The sequence below is a fragment of the Raphanus sativus genome, chromosome 9 (assembly GCF_000801105.2).
Source record: "Raphanus sativus cultivar WK10039 chromosome 9, ASM80110v3, whole genome shotgun sequence".
Taxonomy (NCBI): domain Eukaryota; kingdom Viridiplantae; phylum Streptophyta; class Magnoliopsida; order Brassicales; family Brassicaceae; genus Raphanus; species Raphanus sativus.
Genome location: NC_079519.1, coordinates 20,658,898 through 20,681,341, shown reverse-complemented (window position 1 = coordinate 20,681,341; position 22,444 = coordinate 20,658,898). Strand labels below are relative to the sequence as shown.

At 35.5% G+C, this 22,444-nt stretch overlaps 5 protein-coding genes across 5 annotated transcripts; 3 read left to right on the top strand and 2 right to left on the bottom strand.

Annotated features, from left to right (window-relative positions):
- Positions 1–2,413: 2,413 nt before the first annotated feature.
- LOC108841407 (probable WRKY transcription factor 9) lies at positions 2,414–4,337 on the top strand. The gene is made up of 4 exons (XM_056993662.1): positions 2,414–2,976; positions 3,077–3,358; positions 3,450–3,563; positions 3,842–4,337. Exons 1-4 carry the CDS (start codon positions 2,581–2,583, stop codon positions 4,118–4,120), a joined length of 1,071 nt encoding a protein of 356 aa, XP_056849642.1. The 5' UTR covers positions 2,414–2,580; the 3' UTR covers positions 4,121–4,337.
- Positions 4,338–6,673: 2,336 nt separating this feature from the next.
- On the bottom strand, positions 6,674–8,936 carry LOC108830160 (biotin--protein ligase 2). Its single transcript, XM_018603763.2, has 10 exons — positions 8,750–8,936; positions 8,385–8,655; positions 8,217–8,278; positions 7,994–8,142; positions 7,789–7,909; positions 7,535–7,693; positions 7,365–7,410; positions 7,174–7,240; positions 7,019–7,095; positions 6,674–6,942 (listed from the first exon to the last, which is right to left on the bottom strand). Exons 1-10 carry the CDS (start codon positions 8,823–8,825, stop codon positions 6,903–6,905), a joined length of 1,068 nt encoding a protein of 355 aa, XP_018459265.2. The 5' UTR covers positions 8,826–8,936; the 3' UTR covers positions 6,674–6,902.
- Positions 8,937–10,431: 1,495 nt separating this feature from the next.
- On the top strand, positions 10,432–12,526 carry LOC130499716 (protein NRT1/ PTR FAMILY 2.3-like). Its single transcript, XM_056994062.1, has 4 exons — positions 10,432–10,591; positions 10,679–10,896; positions 10,994–11,523; positions 11,599–12,526. Exons 1-4 carry the CDS (start codon positions 10,498–10,500, stop codon positions 12,401–12,403), a joined length of 1,647 nt encoding a protein of 548 aa, XP_056850042.1. The 5' UTR covers positions 10,432–10,497; the 3' UTR covers positions 12,404–12,526.
- Positions 12,527–14,231: 1,705 nt separating this feature from the next.
- On the bottom strand, positions 14,232–14,752 carry LOC130500145 (uncharacterized). The gene is made up of 2 exons (XM_056994881.1): positions 14,413–14,752; positions 14,232–14,365 (listed from the first exon to the last, which is right to left on the bottom strand). Exons 1-2 carry the CDS (start codon positions 14,750–14,752, stop codon positions 14,232–14,234), a joined length of 474 nt encoding a protein of 157 aa, XP_056850861.1.
- A 5,663-nt stretch (positions 14,753–20,415) lies between these two features.
- On the top strand, positions 20,416–22,093 carry LOC108826938 (UDP-glucuronate 4-epimerase 5). Its single transcript, XM_018600287.2, has one exon. It carries the CDS (start codon positions 20,494–20,496, stop codon positions 21,814–21,816), a length of 1,323 nt encoding a protein of 440 aa, XP_018455789.2. The 5' UTR covers positions 20,416–20,493; the 3' UTR covers positions 21,817–22,093.
- Positions 22,094–22,444: the final 351 nt, after the last annotated feature.

Sequence of the window (22,444 nt, the reverse complement as noted above, 5' to 3'; positions counted from 1 at the left end):
TATGCTACACTACACATGTCTCCTAGATAGGTCGGTTTGGAGCATATAGACAAATAAGATGTCGGCATATATATATATATAATATATATATATTTTTTTTTTTTTGATACTAAAAAACAATTCGATTATTTAAAGTTAAAATAATCTGGGTGACGAAAGCAAAATAAAATAACCAGCCAAACAATCAGTTCATATCGGCATATGTTTTCTAAAATTTTATGGGGTTAATGTTTATATAAAACATAAATCAAAAAACAAAAAACCTCTCTCTACAAATTTTGGCTCCGCCTTCTCTCTAGACACAACCGACGAGTTTAAAGTTTCCGGCCGGCGGGGTGGACTTCCACAGCCACCGCCGGTCCGGCCTGTCCGCTTCTACTGTTTTTTTTTTCTTGTTTAGTTTTTTTTAGGAGTTATCACCTACTTCCGGCGGCGCATCATTCTTTCGGTGGCCGGTCGGCTCTGTCTCCGACGTTGTACCTACTACAAGGGGTAAACGGTCGGCTTAAGGTTCTGGTGCCGTGCGGTGGTTTTGTTCTCGCCGGCGGTTCTTTTGTTTGGCTAATCGGAGAGTCCGATTAGGGATTTGGTGTTTCGGGTGGCTTCGCTTCGGGATGAGATCCCGTTTAGTCTCAGTGAAGCTCTCCGACGAAGGAAGCCTAGGGGAGAAGAAGATGGATCTGGAGGCTCGGGAGGCGATCTCGGGACTGTCCCGATGATGATCTCTGCTTAGTTTGAGCTCCGGTATCGATGTTGTTCGATGCGGTGGTTCTGGCTCCGGAGAGACCCGGCGAAGCAGCAGTTTGCTTCGTTTTCTCCGATGTCGGCCTCGGTCGGTGGGTCGTGACTCGATGGAAGTGAGACGCGTGTATCGATGATGATGTGGTTTTAACACGTGTGCGTCCATGCGTGTTCTTTGACGCGTGGTTTGACGCGCCGCGTAAGTTTGGAGACTGGGCTTCGGCCCATGGATTGTCTCCTTTAACTGTCCTGGGTTTTGGGCTTTTATGTTTGTGTTTTGTTTGTGTATACTCGTTTCTGGGCTTTTAAGTCCATAATAAAATCTTAGTTGGCAAAAAAAAAAACATAAATCAATAAACTGTTAAATAATATTATTAATTTTTTGTATAAATTTTCTGTAGCCCAAATTTTAGGATTGGCCTTTTGATAAAATAGTGAGATCTAGAAAGTAGAAACAATAAATAAAGTAGTGAGATCTAGAAACAAAAGATAAGGACTTTGCAACGTCTTTTAACATCCATCACGTTAACTGACTTTTCCTAAGAAGTTGCACGAAGATCGTATTAATAATCCTCACTACCCTAGCATGAGGGCTGCGCGCCAATACAATTCCATAACACCAAACAAAAATTGACTTCAAGAAAAATATATCCTCACCACCCTAGCGTGTATGAAGTTGAAAATTTCAAGAACCCTTCGAGAGGAAAATTCAAGATAATAGACTCATTACTTAAAATCCAGTTCGCTCGCTATATATCTTTGGAAGCTTTGATTTAAGGCCCTCATGTTGTGTTGAATGGAATAGTATACGCTTGTACGTTTTGAACTATGCATCTATTCTATTAAAATATAAGTACAAAAATCTTCTTATATTTCTTTTTAATTGATTACTTAGAGTTTCTAATTTCATCTTTTACACTTTGTCTAATTAATAGTTTAATTTCGGATAAATTTAATAATTCATGTCCAAAATATAATCAGAACTATTTATTTAATTTGATTTTTTCTACCATATAGTTTAAATCACTTTTCAAATTTAAAAGTTACATTTATCACCTAATCTTACATATTTTTTAGATTTCATTTAATTAATATGGTTATTATGTGTAAGCATTTTATTTTCTAAATAAAAATAAATACTGCGCGGATTAAGCTCTATTTAGTTTAAAAGTTAAAACACATCATTTACAAGTTGAAAAGATATACACACATCGACGGTCCTCTGTATTTCACATGGTAGCATACACGTGACGGGAAATTTCCTGGACCCTAATTCCCAAATTTTGATATTATAACAAACTATGTTATAATGTTAAAGAAACTCCACCAAATGTATCCATAGTAACTCTGGTTTAATCCAAATTTGAGCAAAAAACTCCGGTTTAATTACTTTTAAAGGCTTAAACAAGTGCTATACTCCTTCAGTTTTTAAAAGATATATATTTTAAGTTTTTTACACTTATTAAAAAACATAAAATTGTAATTATCAATGCATTGTTTTTTTAATGAATTATTCCTCATAATTTTTAACCAATAAAATTTTAATAAATACAATTATATTTTTTGAAATTTATTATTAATCAATACATTGAAAACACAAAACTGTATCTTTTTGAAACGTTGAATCTTTTAGAAACTGAGGAAGTATTAGTTAACAAGGATTGGTATTAATCATAAACTGAGTATTTAAAGAAAGTCAAAAGCAAGCTTTAGATGCGTACGAGAGTGAATAATACAAATAGTAAACGAAGTTCTGTTCAAAAAAATGGAATTTGACTTTAGCACTTCAAACTTCAAAGTTTTAAAACAAGTACAGAGATCTGAATTCCATCTCTATTAATGGGCATGGATCTTTCTCTCAAGTTAGAGAAAGAGAAAGATGAAAGATCAAAACACAGCTGTGAGAGGGAAGAAGAAGAAGAAGATGCTAGTGAAAATAAAGATGAAAAAATGGTGAAAGAAGACAAAATTGAAGATTCTTGTTTAAGTTCAAGAATCCGAGAAGAAGAAAAAGAACGTGAAGAGGTACTTACGATACGTCGAAATAGACATCAGAACATTTTGTGTGATAATATGTTAATATCCATGGATGGATATCAGCTCTTGCAGGTGCAGATCGAGATGGAACATGTGAAAGAGGAGAATAAGAGGTTGAGGAAGCTTGTAGAGAAAACCCTTCAAGATTATCACCAGCTCGAAATGAAATTCCCGGTTATCGATCAAACCAACAAGATGGTGAGAGAGAATATCGTCTTTTCATACATATTAATTTCACAAGTAGTCTGATAGTTAACACTTCAATACGTATAGATAACTTGATATCTTTTTAACTTAGGATTTTGAAACGTTCCTTGGAGAACAAGCTAAGGACTGGAAAAGAGGAGTGGAAAGATATGATTCCTTGAATTTGGTAGACGGAGAATTAGGGATTTCACTTTCTTTGCCGAAAAAGCAGAAACAAGACGAGAAGAAAGAAGCTGAGTCTAATAACAAGCAAATATACAATAGGAGCAACATAGTCCATGGACAAGATATTAACACGCAACGTGTCATAACGTCTTCTCCGGGTAATAGAAAGGCCAGGGTATCTGTGAGAGCCAGATGTGACACTCCAACGGTGAGTTTCTTTATATCTCCGATCTTAGACTCAACTTGGAGAATAGTAATATGAAACTTTAGAAATTTTTGTATATGTATCATATGTGTAGATGAATGATGGATGCCAATGGAGAAAGTACGGCCAAAAAACCGCGAAAGGGAATCCATGTCCAAGAGCTTATTACAGATGCACCGTGGCTCCAGGATGTCCCGTTAGGAAACAGGTAAGCTCTGCGAGAAAGTTCAAATGCACATGCCTTCAAATTCTAGGGTATTATAAGAAAATATACTACATAACCAAGTTTATTATTTTGTTTACAAAAATAACAGAAATTTTAATATTTTATTTACTAGATTTGAAAATGCATAATGTGATGACACTACATATTATAAATCAGTAAACCACATGTCATGATTCTATTTGTTATGTCTATATATAGTTTTGTCTTTGTATGCAATGTGTGTACATAGTTATAAAAGAGAGTTGTATGCATTTGTGAAGGTGCAAAGGTGTTTAGAAGACATGTCGATATTGATAACAACCTACGAAGGAACACATAACCATCCACTTCCGGTCGGAGCAACTGCCATGGCTTCCACTGCCTCCACTTCTCCATTCTTGTTACTCGATTCCAGTGACAATCTCTCTCACCCTTCCTATTTGCAACAAAATGGCAGCAACAATCAATCATTAAGAAGCTTGATCAACTTTGATGATCCATCATTTAGAGGAGGTGACCATGTTTCATCTTCCCAGAACCGATTAAACTGGATGGTGTAGGTTCCCTCGTCTATCTTTTGGTCCCATTATAAGTGATGTCACGATCATGCCCTGTTCGGTATTGTGTCGCTGCGTCAGATACAAGCGACTAAAAATTCAACGTTAACCACGGCAAATAAAAAGTAAAGGAATGAAAACGGTGTCGCTGCGATCAATTTCTCGGGAGTCGCCGGTGTAGTTGCTACTATAAAAATAACAAAATATAAAATATTGTCATCAAAATACAAATAAACTTATTTAATAAAATTATTTCAAAACAAAAACTCTAAATACAAATAAAATTATAATAAATCTATATAGATGCAGAAATTTGATCACAAACAGCATTGTAGAATTTAGATTATTAAAAACCTAATGGTAATTATTTTTATTTTTTGAATTTAATAAACAATAATTTTTAATATTCAATAACTGGATTTTACAGTACATTAAATTCTAAATATTAATCATTATATTTTATAAAGCTACTATTTGGTCCAATAGAGGTAGGAACTCTGAATGTTTAGCATAGGGATGGGCATAAAACCCGGAGTCCGAAATCCGAACTGAACCCGAACCGAAAAACCTGATCCGAACCGAATCCGAAATCTAAAAAATATCCGAATGGATCTTGTAGGGTGTTACAAAACATATCCGAACCCGAAGTATTATTAACCGAATCCGAATGGATAATCCGAAAAACCCAGAAACCAAAAAAACCCGAAAAATATCTGAACAACCCGATCCGAATGTCCGAATTAATATATAATATAAATATTTAAAACATAACTATGTACTTCAAATATTCAATTTCATATTTATTTCAACATGATATCTAATAATAAGTATCTAAATTTTTTTAAAATATCTTAAATACTCCATTATATATAAATAAGTATATATTTTTTATGTTTTTCTATTGAATTTTAGATTTTACTTAGGGTATATCTGAACCGATCTAATATAACCCGAATCCGAATGATATATGGTTACTTCGGGTATTATCCGAACCGAATCGAAACCGATGTGTTATATCCGAACCCGAACCGAATATGTAGATTTACTAAAATGGGACCTAGAAAGTGTTACAAAATAGAATCGAAATCCGAAAAACCTGAACCAAACCCGAATGGGTACCCGAACGTCCAGACCTACTTTAGCAGATGTACGCTGCTTTTGTTTTAGTATTTCGACCTCGAAGTATGCAATGAGCTAGTCAACACACAGAGAAAACGTAGTATGCAATGAGCTAGTCAACACGCAGCTAATCACCAATTAATTTTAAGTTGGAAACCTATGAAAAACCCGAATTTAACAGGTTAAAGGGATCGTCTTTACAAGCTACTTCAACGTAGCTTCATTATCGATATATACTCCTCTTGCGTCAGCATGATGAAAATATTTATTGATCATCAGCTTGACAAGAATGCACTCTAGAGAGGACATGAAGTCATGTTCACAGTCTATGTTTTCTTTTTGAAACACTTCTAAAACTATTTAACCACCCAACTACGAGAGAAAATATATACCTAAACGATATTTGAATCACTACTAATACACTAAGCAATACGAACGTGTTGCCTCCTTTGACAACAAAATATGATATAAGTGAGTGCATATTAATGAAAATGAAGACCTGGAGTTGGATAATAGATGCTAACCTTCACATGTTATATGTTGAATGGAGCTCGTAAATGGCATCAAGGAAGGGTACGGCCGTACGGAGCCATGCTATCAGGCAAAACAGAAGGTATGCTCGAAGAAAATTCAGCCTGCTTATCCTGAAGATATATATAAATCCTTTTAGAAAATTTGCCTCCTAGAAAAGGCACATTGGGACCAAAACCTCAACTTATCAAAGATATAAAAGATATTCCATTACTAGCATCACCTTTCAATCTTAACTTGATCTCAAAAGCAATAAAAAGAAATCGCTTTTATTTAGAAGGTCACTTATTCAATTGACAACATACCTTGCTCGAACTTATTCCTTTTCAACTATTTAATTCTTCTGTTTTTTCTTCTCTCTCTTTTTTTTTGGTAAAAAGGTGAAAGTAAGAGAGCATTATGCAGATGAGAGAAGAGTTTACTAAAAATAAAACCCAAACACTCAAAAGACTATTTCACAATAACTCAGTTATAATCACAATAACTCAGTTGATGACAATAAGACTAGATTTCAATCCTAAGGCAAAAGTACACCCCCAAACAAAATCTCATTATGTTTACTTTAGGAATCTCTGTCTGCTCTAGTATTTAACCATCAACGTGAGTGGTTCTATGGAAATCTCATTTCCATACAGGTAAGACTCTTGCTATTAGGTAAAATCAACGTGAGTGTATGTTTGGTAGGTTGAACAAAAAAAAAAAGGAAAATGTGTTATACTACATCAATTACCTTTTATTAAAGTGTGATAGTTATTCAATTATTTCTAAAATAAAATTTTTGTTTCAGGTATTCCAGTAAATTGCATCTCTATTCTGTTCCAAAAATAAGTACATAAACGAACCAAATGCATAAAGAGCAGGCAAAACAGAGTTCCACAAATCGGTCATTTTTAGCTAAAAGTTGCATCCACTGAAATTTTTCTTGTAAATCTCCTTTTGGTCCAATGCTTATTTCAAGAAACATTTTCATAGTGTATTACACACACAATTTGGAATTTTGGATACAAGGAAATAGCTCAAATAAGGGACAACACCACAGTAATATATAAATAAACACTTTTCAGTTGGCGAAAACAGAGATTAGTCCTTGTTCCATGGGGGTGGTGCTAACATCTCCTTCCCCCAAGAAGAAGGATCATATTTTTCTTCGGACTAGACCTTTGAAAAAGTCAAAACTGTAGTTGAACACACAACACTACATATTAGCTTTATCATCCATTTAACTGATTCAAAATTCAAAAAAAAATTTACCTATTGCCATCAGGGTGAAGCTCATACATTTGATAATCATCTCCAATAGCCAGCAGATATCCCGAAGATGTCAAACCCTATAGAGAGATGTAAGGAGGAATTAAAGCACAATGACTACAAATTGTATATAACCAATCTATACGACTTTTCTTTACCTGGATAGTCACAACGTTTTGAACAACTTGGTCCTCGATTTTATCTTCAACAATCACTCTTTGCCCGCTGCACATGTGAAAATACATGGCAAAAAACATCAATTATTGGCAAGTAATAGTGTCATGTTCTTATCTTTAAGAGCTTATAGTTTATTGCAGGGAAAATATGACATTGATTAAGGTGTTAGTACCTGTGAAGCCATGTCCTGTAGTAAAGCTCCTCTAGAGATTTAAAACCTGTAAAACGAAGTGCAATGACATAGAATGACTACATGAGGCTTCAGGCTTGATAATAAGATTAAATCAACAACTGAGTGATGAATCTTTAAGCAGTCTCCTAGATAAGAGGTTTAACATTTACCTTGGTCCAAGAAAAGAACAAAGAATTTCTCGAATTTATGAAAGAAGGCAGCTATAATTTCTTCTCTTTTAAGTAGAATTGATGCAGCAGGAGATATCTCTTTTAGTACAGCGTTTAAGCATGTGGTGGGTTGATCGTTGTCCACATTCAATCCCACACCTGCAATTAAAAAAAAAAGGATCAGTTTAGCCATTTTCTTGGAAGCAAACAAGTCAACGCCAAACTTGTAAAGTAGAGTAATTAATGGGTATTACCAACACTAACGTGAAATTTTCTAGATCTGTAGGTAGAGGTACACAAAATGCCTCCGAGTTTAAGGCCATTCAAGTAAAGATCATTGGGCCACTTTATTTTAACGTCTATATACGGCAAACCCTGCAATTAATATCAAAAAAAAAAAGTGAGAGCTTTTTGTTTCTGATGCAAAGAAGGGAGGAAAGTAAGAGAGAGATTTATTACCTTGTTGTCACAAACATCTTTCACTGCCTCGGTAACAGCAAGAGAAACAACATATTGAATCAAAGGCACGATTCGACCATCTTCCATTTCTAACGTAAAGGAATACATCAGACAGCCCTTTGGGGATTCCCAGACATTCTTTGTTCTGCCTGCGATCATATGTCCGAAAATTAACACATTCTATTTTCTTTTATTCTTAGAGCTAATCCAACAAACTTCTTACCTCTACCCTTAAACTGAATGTCTGAGACACAAACTGAACCAACCGGAAGCTCAGAAAAGTTACTGAAGAAAAAAAAAGAAAAAAAAAAAGAAACAAGATTTGAACCTTTAAACCAAACCTTTGAAGAAAGGTTAAACCTTTAACAGACAGATGTTGAAACACGCTTACTGAGAAACAAGATCGTGAGTGGAAGACAAGCGAGGAGACCAAATGAGAAACCGACCGAACCGAGAAGTTGAAAGCGAGTTCATGAAGAGTGAAAGATTGAAGGAATCATCATCATCCAGATTCTTAATCTCGGAAGCTAAAAAGAGTGAAACTTTAGGAGAATCATCTGGGAGCTTAAGCACGTTGGCGTTCTTCAAACGCTTTGCTGTATCGTTCTCAACAGAGGACTTCCCACATAAAACCAAGCTACACGAATCATTACCATCCATTGCTAAGGAAGAATCCAAAAAAAAAAAAAAACAAATCATAAGCAATAGAATCCAATGTTAAACCGGAACACAGCTTCGGATTAGAATGGTTCGAACCTGCGGCAGCTACGGAGAAAGAAAGAGGACGCAAAGGCCTTAAAGAGATGAAACGAGACAAGTTCGCCACTTGCATATAACTGACACAGAAAAACCGCAGAGGTGACGAAAAGTACGGAAAATGGTGAGGTCACCGGAACACTGAAAGCTGATCTGAAGTTTGGTTTTGTTCAGTAGAGACATCGAAGAAGAAATCGGAGAGAAAGACAAAAAGTGATAGAGGCTGGGCCAAATGTGAAGAATAAAGCCCAAGGTGGAGATTGTGAGAATAATGGGTTTATCTTCACATATATATGGGCTTGAGAGGTTCACCTGATTCTCTAACCCAAATCAGCCCAAAGGATTCTCTTAAGTCCGGTGACTTATTTGGTTTCTCATTATGAAAAAAAGTAATAATACATAAGACCGACAGAACTAGGAGTCTAAGAGCATGTTTATAGGTAGTTCTTAACAGCATATCTTAGATTAAATAAGATTAAAAAATTAAAGCAAAAAAAGAAAATACAAAGAATGTATCTTAGTTAAGAGAAGCAAGGGAAGGTTCTTAATACACGTGTCGATACAAGAATGAGCAGAGAAAAAATGGAAGGATCATATTGAAAGATCTGGTCACGACGGGGTCCACCGTTAATAATTAAAAAAAATAAGAACCTTCAAGTGGATTTTGTTGATAAACATGCTCTAAGAACTTCATATATAAATAAGTATACATCACCATTTTGAAGGATCATCCGAGAAAAACCCTAGGAACAAGAGAAGTTAAGAAAGAGAGAGAGAGAGGAGAGATATTTTTCGAGTCATGTTTCTAAGGAACATAGTTTCTTTGATCTACCTTATTTTTTGTTGGTGTCATGTTTTATACGAACAGAACGCTTAAAGCGTTTGTGTAAATCTCTTTGATTGATAGTGGAAGTTGTTGGAAACGGTTCCCACCCGAGACATACTAGTTCGAGGCCGGAAACTCTTATGTGTAAATCTCTTTGATTGATAGTGGAAGTTGTGGGAAACGGTTCCCACCCGAGACGTACTAGTTCGAGGCCGGAAACTCTTATGTGTTCTTTAGTTAAGCGATCAAACGATCGATTCATGTTTATTACCATTTCCCTCTTATTCATATTTAGAGGGGCACCAACCAAATGTTTGAAAACGACATCATAGACTAATGTGTAAAAATGGATTAGGTATTATTTGGATAACAGCTAAGAATCGTTTCAATGGGAAAAGTTATCCTGAACTGCCTTATATATAGTTTTTTTTTTAAATCTACTTTTCATACACGTTTATTCTGCTTCCTCAGTGCTCTGTAGTGGCTGGGGCAGTCTCTTTTGAGACAGATCTAGATGATATTGAACACTATATGTGGTTGTGAGCCCTGTGTCTTCGTAAGAATATTGATTAATTTATATAAAGATTACTGAAAATAACACAAAAGGCGAATACTCTATGTGGTTGTTTGCTTCGTGTCCTACTGATTAATTTAAGCAAAGTTATTCGATGTGGATTCTGATGCCATTAATGATCTGACCAAATCCTTTTTGAATTGGTTCACCAACTTGATTTCAGAATAGGACACAAGTAGATGGAATGTCAGGATATGATTAGGTAGTTTGGGGACTACAGAATATCATTACTAAATCATTGCACCAACATAATTACTGTGCATTTGCTTATATATACGGCTGTTTATATATGCATCATCACACACACCAAAGTTTCAAAGATACTTGTGCTTCCACTTGTTTTCTTCCATGGCTGGTCCAGTTTCGGGTGATACAGAAGCGCAGCGCGCTGGAGATCTAAGCAGGAAGCCCGGTGGCTGGATAACTTTTCCGTTCATGATGGGTTTGTCTGTTTTTTTTGTTTGTTGTTGTTGTTGCCTATGTTCCTTTGAAGGCGAGACTTATACATATTGTTGTCTATGTGGTGCAGCTACATTGTTAGGTATGTCCATAACTTCATTCGGATGGGTACTGAACTTGATTGTCTTCTTGATCGAGGAATTCAACATCAAGAACATCGCTGCTGCTCAGATTTCAAACATTGTAAATGGATGCCTCAGCATGTTGCCTGTCGTAGCAGCCATTTTAGCTGATTCTTTCTTTGGAAACATTCTCGTCATCTCGGCCTCCACTTTCATCTCGCTAACTGTAAGTCCAAAAATTCACGACTGATTATTATCTTATATGTTCATAATTTATTATACACAATGATCAACAGTTTAAAGGAGTTTTTAAAATATTTTAGGGGATTTTTCTCCTGACTCTGATCGCATATTTGGACTTGTTGAAACCTAGACCCTGTGCAACCGGATCAGCCCTATGCCAGTCTCCATCAGAACTCCAGCTTGGGATCTTGTACACAGCCTTAGTTCTAGTAACCACTGGAGCAGGTGGGACACGGTTCACCTTGGCATCTGCGGGTGCAAACCAATACGACAAACCTAAGGATCAAGGAAGCTTCTTCAACTGGTACTTCCTCACACTATACGCTGGGGCTATTACCGGAGCAACAGCGATTGTATACACACAGGACAATGCTAGCTGGAAACTTGGGTTTAGCCTCTGCGCTGCTGCAAATTTCGTAAGTTTTGTTGTTTTCGTCTGCGGGAAAAGACTCTACAAGCATGACAAACCCATGGGAAGTCCTTTCAAAAGCCTCATCAGTGTTGTAGTCGCTGCTACAGTGAAAAGAAAGGCTGCGATTTCATCAAAAGAAGAGGACTATCACCAGGGACTCGCCAAGACTTCTCCTGAAATGCCCTCCAAGAGCTATAGGTGCAAAACAAAACAAAAAACTTTGTCTGACTCATTTAACTTATACAAGAACTTAAAGAGCTTTTACATGTGCAGGTTCTTGAATCGTGCAGCCTTGAAAACCGAAGAGGACGGCTCAGTTAACAACATCTGGAGGGTATGCTCTGTTCAGGAAGTAGAAGATTTCAAAGCCATTCTCCGACTTCTACCTTTGTGGCTAGCCATAATCTTTGTTAGTACTCCAATGGTGATGCAAACAAGCTTAATGGTACTCCAAGCGCTAGTCACGGACCGTGGGCTTGGTCCTCACTTCAAAGTCCCGGCCGGGTCCCTCCAAGTCATTGTAATGACCTCTGCGTCCACCTTTATCATAATGAACAACTGGCTTTTTTATCCCATGTATCAGAAGCTAACCCATAAGCGGCTAACACCGCTTCAAAAAGTCGGTATAGGTCAGGTTCTCACCATCCTAAGCATGGCGATCTCTGCGGTTGTGGAAGCAAAGAGGCTGAGAACAGTTGAAAACGGGCATCCCATGTCAGTGCTTTGGCTGTTTCCTCCTCTCGTTATAGTGGGAATAGGCGAGGCCTTCCAGTTTCCAGGAAACATTGAACTGTTCTATGGAGAATTCCCGGAGTCTGTGAGGAACACCGCGACTTCACTGACCTCACTGGTGATTGGAATCTCATTCTATCTGAGCACAGCTCTGATCGGTCTGCTCCAGAGGACTACCAAGTGGTTACCAAATGACATTAACAGCGGAAGAGTTGACAATGTTTACTGGGTTTTAGTTGTTGCAGGAGTTTTAAATTTTGGATATTTTCTCGTCTGCTCTTGGTTCTATACATACAGAAATCTTGAAGGCCATGATGAACAAGATCCGAAAGATGTTTCAACCTAAGAAAGTCAACATGTTTGCTTTAGTTTTCTCTAATTTGTAACATGCTATTGTTAATTTATATATCTGTGTTTGCAATTTTTACCATGTCAAGTGTGTTTTTGTTTAATGAAATTGATGTCTTAATTTTGCTGCAGTTTTCTCTAATTTTTTGCATGCTCCTCCTTTTTATCTAGTATCTATGAATGTAACAGAGTAATCAACAGATGTTTTTGTATATTTTTTTGGGGTAATATGCATTAAAATCTTATAATCTATTAAAACTGAAGTACAATTAAAAATTAACCTTAATTTTTTCCTAATATTTACAGTGGTATACTACTAGCTTTAAATACCAATTTTAAGAAAATAATTACTTAACTACTCTAGCTAAATTACCTTAAAGAACGTTGGTTTAAGATTGTTTATTTATTGTTTTTTCTTTGAATTTTCCTGGATGTTGTTTTTTTCCTGGATATTTTTGGCCAAAAAGAAAAATCTCCCTTTTAATTTGAACTCGATAGAGTCAAATAACTTAATGATGTTGATGAATAATATGTGAGGAATCGTGAATCTTTGGATTCATCTTTTCGTTTTTTCATATTATGGCATTTTATCTTCATCTTTTTTGGTGAATTTTTTTATCTGTTCGATACTTGGATCAAGTAAAAAATTATAGTCAGAGTTCTTCACAAACCATTAATCATATGCATTTAGTTATACAAATACAGTAATAGAAAAATATGAATATTTCTATTCAAAACAACCAATAAATGTTACTATGTTAAAGTAATTAGGATAGTAAATGACACAATATATAACCTCGTAGATGTCATTGTATATGAGATATTCAAAATGTTATACTTTTACGATTAGTTCACTAACAATATTCTTTGCTTCCTAAATTTTTTTCCTAATATTTATGACATGGCTAATGTATTACTACCAGATTCCTAAAATTTAGCTATACATTAAACGTAAAATATTGTAATCTTTTACTTACCACAAGAAAATATAATATATATAAAAATATTTTTTTTCTTAACCTTTAGATTCACTAACCAATAAATGTTATTTTATATTGAATATCTTTTATAAAAGGTAACAAAATAACTGATAACTTATATTATATTTTTAAAAATAAAAAGGATAAATATAAAATAGTTGTAAAAATAAATAATATTAATTTTTTAAGCCGAACCCTAACCCCTAAATCGTAAACAATAAAATTTAAATACTAAAATCTAAACTCTTGAATAAACCACAAACCAAAAAACGAAAGATTTAAGGTTTATCCAAAGGTTTAAGATTTACCCAAGAGTTTAGAGTTTAGTACTAATGGTTTAGTTTTTTTAAATTTAGTATTTTGTGTTCACGATTTAGAGTTTATGATTTTTTCCAACGGTTTAGGAATTACCCAAGGGTTTAGGGCTTAGGGATTATGATTTAGGGTTTAGTGTTTTCTGATGGTTTTAAAAATTATTAAAAATATTTTCAAATTCGTTTTTTATCAGCTACTATATTTATTTAATTCTTTTTATTTTTTAAAACATAATATAAGTTAAAAATAATTTGTTTTCCTTTTTCAAAAGATTCTGAATATAAAACACACAAAATTCTATTGGTTGGTGAATTTACAAACACGCTATGACATACATTAATTAAAAATAAAATAAATTATAGGAAATGAAAATAAGACATTTTTTTGATGAAATTTCAAATTTATTGAATGATCAAAAAGAATGACTGTTATTTACATCCTACAACTCAAACTGGAAAGAAACTGAAAACTTCTTCTATAGACTAGATTGTGTGATGAAACCACCTTTGTAACAGGCCCGCAAACTTGTGATCATGAGTATACTTCAAAGACACAATCCTTGTCCTCACAGCCTTTTCTACTCTTCTCTTCATTTGCTCTACAGTTGTTCTTGGGTTTTGATGTCTCCTTCCATTCCTCTCTCTCCATATATGATAGATGGTAGTCTGGAATAGTAATTTGGATAGTATAGAGTCCATACCATGATTCATACCACTCAAATGCTGAACTGTCCAGTCCCAATCCGGATTTATGCCTCGACCCAAGAGTCCTTTTGCCAAAGCTTCCCATACTGTGTACGAGTAGGGACATGCAAAGAATAAGTGCTCTCTTGTTTCATCCCTTTCTCCACATAATTCACAGCCCTGCTCTACTCCCCACTGCCTCATCCTTCTCCCAGTTGATAACCGATCCTTCATAGCAAGCCAAGTGATGAAAGCTTGCCTTGGAACACCCTGAGCAAACCATACTACTTTACTCCAATGAACTCTATCTTTTTTCACTCTAATCAAGTTCCAAGTTCTGCTGGAATTGAAAACTTTCCCGGTAATCATTTTCATTATACTTCCATTTAACAATGTCTCTCCCAGAGCTAGCCTGAGGTGGGATTGCTGATGTGATGTCTGCATATAAAGTCTGGAATCGTCGAGTGCGAGACCCTCTAATGCTCCAGCCTTCGCAATTCACTGCCTCTTAACCTTGGCATGCGCAGCAAGATTCCCAGATAAGTGGTTCCCACTGCTCCTGTGATATCAATGAGCCGACCTTTGTCAAGCCAATTATCAAACCAGAAGTGTGTTGTAGCTCCATCTCTCACCTCCCATCGCATGAAACTATAAGCCAAAGGTCTTAGTTTAAGCAATTTCCGCCATAATCCATGAGCCCTTAGAGTCATCTCGGATGTCCCAAAAGGATGAATACTTCCGTAAATAATGCTTCGTCCAGCAAACCCAGAGTGACGTCGATTGCGTAAAAAGACGCCATATTAGGCCTGATTTGCTGATTTGCTAATTTGAAAATTATATTATGATAGCCCAAAATTTAAAATAGGCCTGATTTGCTAATATTTTTGAAAAGATTAAAAATCAGCAATATACTATTTTGCTTCCATGAATGTAAACATTTAACTTGAACACGCCAGTTGTTTTTTAAAAGGTATGAGTTTGGTGAGAGGAACAAACGTCGTCATCTTCAACATGTTATAGGTTTTGGAATTTTTTTTGATATTATTTGGAGAATAGATGATGAGATATATATATACTGGTGGTGAAAAATGACGCACGTTAGTTAAATGTCATTAAGTTCGATATTTTATTTTTGGTAGTTATAATTTAAAACACAATCAAAGGCAAAAGATCTTAAAAGTAATTAATGTACATTTATATTTATTATCTATTAGGGAAAAGAAATATCCGTAGAGAAAAGAAAACTTGGTGGTCAAGTTTTTTAAAAAGATTTTCGTATTGTGTTAGTTATTTATGATTCCATTGTTGATCAATTAATAGTTTATTCTTTTCGCGTAGGATTAGGAAAATCTTTGAGTAGTTATATTCTGATCCCGTAGAATTAGAAAAATCTTTGAGTGCGTATCAATTAAAAATCATTTTAAATGTCATTAATGTACATTAATTAAAAAAAATTCGTAAATTTTAGGACTGGTTTAGGAATGTTTCGTGGAGTGTAAGGAAAGCAGTTTAATTAGGTTAGATATTATTAGTAAACCAAATTTTTTTCGTTTTGGGTTTATATTGCAAACCAATTTTTTCCTTTTGCCACGAACAAACCAAAATATAAACCATCTAAAACAAAACCAAAAGTTCATCATAAGCAAAACAATCTAAAATGTTTCTTCACTGTGAAAATAATTTCCACCATAAGCAATAGAATATGTTAATATACTTGTGTAAATATGTTTTAATATGAATAATAATTTACACTAATTGCTTTTGGGTGTTTAATTTAGATATTTCCGTAGATTGGTTTAGTAGTGTAGATATTTCCATCGATTGATTTAGAAGTCTGGACCATGTGAGTCAAAAAGAAAACTCAAACAAAATAATAATGGGTATTAGCATTAAAGGCCATGATTTTTTTTTATGTTAAAACTAAATGATTAAACTACTGTGTTTTGATGGTAGTGGCATTGAATTGTAATATTTGTGGAAAACTAAGGGATATAGATAAATTTACTTCAGTATTAATATTTTAGATAGATGAATTTTTTTGTAAGCAAAGATGTTTTACCTTGTTTCCAAAGAGTTATTGTTATATTTCTATAAAACATGTATATGTATATTTGCAGCGTGTACGTAATCACATCCGATTACTATTATTAATCCCATAATAAACATTGTTTTCACTAATTGGATCACCACAGATATATGGACAGAAGATCTCAGAGTTTATTCCGTGCATCACTCATCTCAAGCAGATGCATATTTAGCTTCACAAAGCGGAAGATCATGTATGAAGTTCGGAGTGGCCGAAATTGAACATTCTTCAAAAAAATAATATAATATTTTTCTTTTTAGTTGCGAAATGCGAAGATACTCATAAAAGTGGTCTTTTACTCAACTTACCATTTCTATCGTGTTACTTAATTGAGACTTAGAAGAGGATATATATGATAATATGAAGTTGTCAAAGGAATAGGACGAGAGAAAGGGGGTATATTTTCCTAAGAATGTTATTTTATGGCGAAGAAACTTAATTTTGAGAAAATAGGCATCTCAACAATAGTTCCTAAAGTTTTCAAACTCTCGACTTCATTTGGTTACGAAAAATCTTGGCGATCAGACTTCATTTGTCAAAATTTGTGAAAACGATTTTTGAGAGAGTTGATGTACGCAGATGATACCTTCATCACCAGTACAAGTGATGATAAATAAGCAATTCACTAATTGTGACATTTCAATTGTTAGAAATATTAGGACATTTGTCTCTAGTTACACGGATTAAGATAATAGATTTTTCAAAAATAGGATCTCATGACATCTTTGACAAAATCCATCAATATGAACCGAATCTACAAAAGAAAAAAGAAGAAGGAAGGTAAGCATTTCAACAAAAGCTCAATTAAGAAAGCTCTAAAAACTTTGAAATCATCATCCAACATTTACCATACAAGATAATAAAAGTTTTAATCAACAAGAAACAAAGATAAACTTCAATGGTGCCAACATAAGACTAGCCATCTCAATCAATCTTTGCATTTCTCATGTTTTCCCATGAGAACTCACCACCTCAATCGGTTTCCATGAGTTTAACGCCTTCACACGATCACTCCACCTCTCAGTCTCCGCGTAATCTGCAACACTACATTCACATGATCACGCCACTTCTTTCGTTCTATGAGTGATCCATGCTACAACATTATCAACTTCATAAAACAGGCGCCTGTCCGCCCGGTCCGGCTATAAGTCATGCTACCTCATTATGTCCCCCGCATGACCCAGCAAAAAACGATGCAATGCCCGTGAACTCTCAATCACGTTGCACCGGCACACAAAAAAGCGTAAGCCCTTCTATAACACATATACACCATTACTCATGCCATATACCCAAACAATACAATCCTTAAGCATCATACTAGTCCCCATTTTTCCCGCATAAGCATACATCATATTCCAGTCCGAGAAGCATCTATATAAATCATGTATGGTACACTTCGCCTTGGTAATACCAATACTAATGTATGGGTTATCTATGCCTTCAACTTTGCAAAACTCTTAGCACACACTTCTGACTACACATACTTCAAATTTTTTTCCGTTAACATGGTCATAGGCTTATCCGTACTTGTAAATCATTTCACATACTTTCTATAGTAACTCGACAGTCCAAAAAAACACCAGACCTCAGTAGCACTTATAATTCTAGACCTTTTTGTAATGGTGACAATTTTCTTCGAGTTTATAACCACTCCCACTACGGATATGATATGCTCCAAAATCTACAATTACTCAACTTTGCATATAGCTGTTGCTTCCGCAATTTGTTTGACACCACCCTCAAATGCTGATCATGCTCTCTTATAATATATATATATATATATATATATATATATATATATATATATATAATTAGAGTGAGTTATAGTAAAAACAAATAATTTTTGTTTGAATATGAGACTAAAAATTAAATTGTTTTGCACTTATAAATTTTAATGTATTTAAAACATAAATTATTAAAATATAATAATTATTAAATTTAGAAGATCTATTGTGATTAAGTTTGTTTTTAGTAGTTTTTATGATAATATAAAATTGATATTCATATTTTAAACTCTAAAAGTATTTAACTACAATTATACTAATTTTTTTTTATTGAAAAATTGCTAAAACTCAGTATGTCTAACACTTTAAAATACTAAATTAGATACATTAAATGGACAATTCCGTTGGTAAAATTAATCAAATAAATGGAAATTCCAGTATATATATATATATATATATATATATATATATTAATCAAATAAATGGAAATTCCCGTATATATATATATATATATATATATATAATAAGAAATATCCTAGAATATATATTTTAAAATAGCTCTAAAGGTTGTCAAAAAAAAAAATAGCTCTAAAGAGAAAAATAACTAAAGTAGTTTTTTTTATAGAATTTAAAACACATATACCCCTAAAAAGTTGGAGAATAAATTTAGGATTTGGAGATTAGAGTTTTGAGTTTAGAGTTTAAAATTAAGATTAAATGTATTATTTATTAAAGGTTCTTTCATTTTTTATTTTTTTTAATAAATATTATTTTGCTTTTTTTATGGATTATTTTGATCATAAATTTTTTATGGGAGTTGACATATTTATATGCATATATATATATATATATATATATATATATATATATATATATATATATATTTTGTCACTGATATGCATATACACAAATAAACTTTTTTAACAGAGTAGACCAGTATTATACAAAGTACTGTACAGACTAATTGTGTTGTGTCGACTAGGCCTGGGTATCCGGGTCTTCGGGTCGGGTTCGGGTCGGGTTTTGTCGGGTCCGGGTCTTTCGGGTCCTCGGAATTTAGACCCATATGGGTATTTATAATTTTCGGGTCGGTTCCGGGTCGGGTCTTGTCGGGTCCGGGTCGGTTAGGGTCTAGAATTTCAGTACCCGTAAAACACCTATAATATTCGGGTATTGTTCGGATCCGGGTCGGTTCGGGTATATAAAACCCCAAAAAACTCGAAATACCCAAACTGGACCCGAAAACTCGAAAAGTACCCAAAAACCCGTAAAAGTATCTGAATATTTACCTAAAATCAGACCTGAAAACTCAAAAAAATATCTGAATACCCAAATTATATTTTCTGAAAATCTAAAATTACACTCGAAATTTGAAATTATACCCGAAAATACGAACCTAAAACTTAAAAAAAGATTAGAAATACCAAAAATATACCTAATTACCCAAATATACCTAATATATAAAATAAATCTTGGGTATTTCGGGTACCCGATCGGGTCTCGGTTCGGGTCTGGGTCTTACCCGAGACCCGCGGATCCAAAATAAAAAGACCCATATGAGTACTTATAATTTTTCGGGTCGGTTCCGGGTCGGGTATTTTCGGGTCGGTTCCGGGTCGGGTCCTCGAGTCCGGGTAAAATGCCCAGGCCTAGTGTCGACAATATCCTTATTATTATATCATTGTCATGTATGAAAAGTTTTTCTTTGTCACAGATCAATAGTGTCAAAATGCACGTATAGCGTACAGTCGTCACCCTTGTGATTATGTATAAAATAAATGCACATGCATGATCGATTACAGAATGCAATTGGGTGTGCAATTGCGTATCCAAGTCCGACCTAAATTTAGATTTAACCCAACCCAAACCAAAATTCTAAAATACCGAATAGATTATTAACTTTGTTTTCTGAAAAGAGGCCAAATAGATTATTAACTTTTAGTTTTAGTATTGAAATACTCAAAATCCAAAATAATGAACAGAATATCCGGATCTAAAAACACATCAAAATTTTTCAAGAAAAAAAAAAAAACACATTAAAATCAATTAGCCTTGAAAGGCAATCAAGATACCTGAAATCCAATATAATCTCTGACAGCTAAATTACCATGACTTGAAGATTTGATTTAACCAAAAAAAATAAAAATTAAATAGATAAATCAATTATGAATAGAGGCACAGTGAATTACAAGTAAAAGAAGTCTCTTCTTCTTTCCCGGAAAATCCTCATTTTGACTTCCTCCTCCATCTTTACTCTCTCTCTCTCTACCAACCAACAACCCTAACCCTAATCCGGCGAAATGTCTCACCTTGACGATCTCCCTTCCACTCCCGGCAAGTACAAAACCGATAAAGCCCTCCTCCCCTACGGGATCCTCCACAACCACCGTTACCTCCGCCTCTCGAAACCCACCCTCTGGGCCTCCCTCTTCCTCGCCCTCTTCCTCTTCTACCTCCTCTTATCCCCTCCCCCAAACCCCTCTCGCCGCAGCCTCAACGACTCATCATCCTCCCCCCTCCTCTCCGCCGCTAAATACGGCGGCTCTCAGTGGGAGAAACAGGTCCGCAAATCCGCCCATCCTCGCTCCCGCGGCGGTTTAACCGTTCTCGTCACCGGAGCCGCCGGATTCGTCGGAACCCACGTCTCGATCGCGCTCCGGAGACGCGGCGACGGGGTTCTCGGCCTCGACAACTTCAACCGCTACTACGATCCGAAGCTGAAGCGGGCGAGGCAAGCCCTTCTGGAGAGATCGGGAGTCTTCGTAGTCGAAGGAGACATAAACGACGCCCTTTTGCTTAAAAAGCTCTACGACGTCGTTCTCTTCACGCACGTGATGCATCTCGCCGCACAGGCCGGTGTCCGTTACGCGATGCAGAACCCCGGATCGTATGTGAACAGCAACATCGCTGGGTTCGTGAATCTTCTCGAAGTCTCCAAGTCCGCGAATCCTCAGCCCGCGGTTGTCTGGGCTTCGTCTAGCTCTGTCTACGGTCTCAACACGAAAGTTCCCTTCTCGGAAAGGGACCGTACGGACCACCCCGCGAGCTTATACGCAGCGACGAAGAAAGCAGGCGAAGGGATAGCTCATACTTACAACCATATCTACGGTTTATCGTTAACCGGTTTGAGGTTTTTCACGGTTTACGGACCTTGGGGGAGACCGGACATGGCTTACTTCTTCTTTACTAAAGATATACTCAGAGGGAAGACGATTACGGTGTTCGAGTCTCCTGATAAAGGTAGTGTCGCTAGGGACTTCACTTACATTGATGATATAGTGAAAGGGTGTTTAGGTGCGTTGGATACTGCGGAGAAGAGTACTGGTAGTGGTGGGAAGAAGAGAGGTCCTGCTATGTTTAGGATTTACAATCTGGGGAATACTTCGCCTGTTCCCGTTACTAAGCTTGTGAAGATATTGGAGAAGCTGTTGAAGATGAAGGCTAAGAAAAAGGTGATGCCTTTGCCGAGGAATGGGGATGTTGAGTTCACTCATGCCAATATCACCTTGGCCCAAACCGAGATTGGGTATAAACCTGCGGTTGATCTCGAGACGGGTTTGAAGAAGTTTGTGAAATGGTATATGGGGTTTTACTCTGGCTCCAAGAAGAAGACTTCTTGGTGAGATATCTCTCTCCACTCAAGTCGTGGTCTTTTGTTTTCCTCTCTTGATCGAGCACTTGCATCGCTGAGGAAGATTGTGGCTCTACTTTTAATGGACACATATTTTGGTTATCTCAACATAAAAAGCTACCTACGTTTCTGCATTGTTTCTGTGTTTGGTAGATTGTTCTTCAATTTGTTTGCTAGTAGATTTTGAGCAATGTACAGCTTCAGGGACTTAGGTGTGTGTTTGGAAACTCAATATCGGACGAATAATATCAGCTTGAGAGTTTGATGCATATGCACTCTTTAGTAAATCAATCAATCTATTACGTTTGTTGACTTGTTTTCTTGCGAATCCAAACCTATCTTTATAATGTAATATTCCTATTGATTCACAAGATTGTTCTCTAGCCTCTAGTCTATCTATGTACACTGTTAATCACCATGAATGATGTCCATCTTTATCGATCTAACACCATCTTTATCCTCCATAACTTTTTTTAACTTCCTTCTTCACCTTCCCCATCACAACCTCCTTCCATTTACCCAACAGATTCTCGAAGGTCATCTCTAAATCTATGACAGATTCTTAAGAATGGCAAAATGCTCAACAGTCTGGGACTCTGGCACCAAAACCTTTGTGATAT

What these genes read in the sequence shown, in the direction of transcription:
- LOC108841407 (XM_056993662.1), top strand. Translation starts at nt 2,581, where the DNA reads ATGGGCATGGATCTTTCTCTCAAGTTAGAGAAAGAGAAAGATGAAAGA. An exon ending in TCGATCAAACCAACAAGATG is followed by an intron (nt 2,977 to 3,076) that starts GTGAGAGAGAAT and finishes TTTTTAACTTAG; the next exon opens with GATTTTGAAACGTTCCTTGG. An exon ending in CCAGATGTGACACTCCAACG is followed by an intron (nt 3,359 to 3,449) that starts GTGAGTTTCTTT and finishes TCATATGTGTAG; the next exon opens with ATGAATGATGGATGCCAATG.
- LOC108830160 (XM_018603763.2), bottom strand. Translation starts at nt 8,825, where the DNA reads ATGCAAGTGGCGAACTTGTCTCGTTTCATCTCTTTAAGGCCTTTGCGT. An exon ending in CATTCAGTTTAAGGGTAGAG is followed by an intron (nt 8,143 to 8,216) that starts GTAAGAAGTTTG and finishes ATATGATCGCAG; the next exon opens with GCAGAACAAAGAATGTCTGG. An exon ending in AAAATTTCACGTTAGTGTTG is followed by an intron (nt 7,694 to 7,788) that starts GTAATACCCATT and finishes TTTTAATTGCAG; the next exon opens with GTGTGGGATTGAATGTGGAC.
- LOC130499716 (XM_056994062.1), top strand. Translation starts at nt 10,498, where the DNA reads ATGGCTGGTCCAGTTTCGGGTGATACAGAAGCGCAGCGCGCTGGAGAT. An exon ending in AACTTTTCCGTTCATGATGG is followed by an intron (nt 10,592 to 10,678) that starts GTTTGTCTGTTT and finishes TATGTGGTGCAG; the next exon opens with CTACATTGTTAGGTATGTCC. An exon ending in CCACTTTCATCTCGCTAACT is followed by an intron (nt 10,897 to 10,993) that starts GTAAGTCCAAAA and finishes AAAATATTTTAG; the next exon opens with GGGATTTTTCTCCTGACTCT.
- LOC130500145 (XM_056994881.1), bottom strand. Translation starts at nt 14,752, where the DNA reads ATGATTACCGGGAAAGTTTTCAATTCCAGCAGAACTTGGAACTTGATT. An exon ending in GACAGTTCAGCATTTGAGTG is followed by an intron (nt 14,366 to 14,412) that starts GTATGAATCATG and finishes TTACTATTCCAG; the next exon opens with ACTACCATCTATCATATATG.
- LOC108826938 (XM_018600287.2), top strand. Translation starts at nt 20,494, where the DNA reads ATGTCTCACCTTGACGATCTCCCTTCCACTCCCGGCAAGTACAAAACC.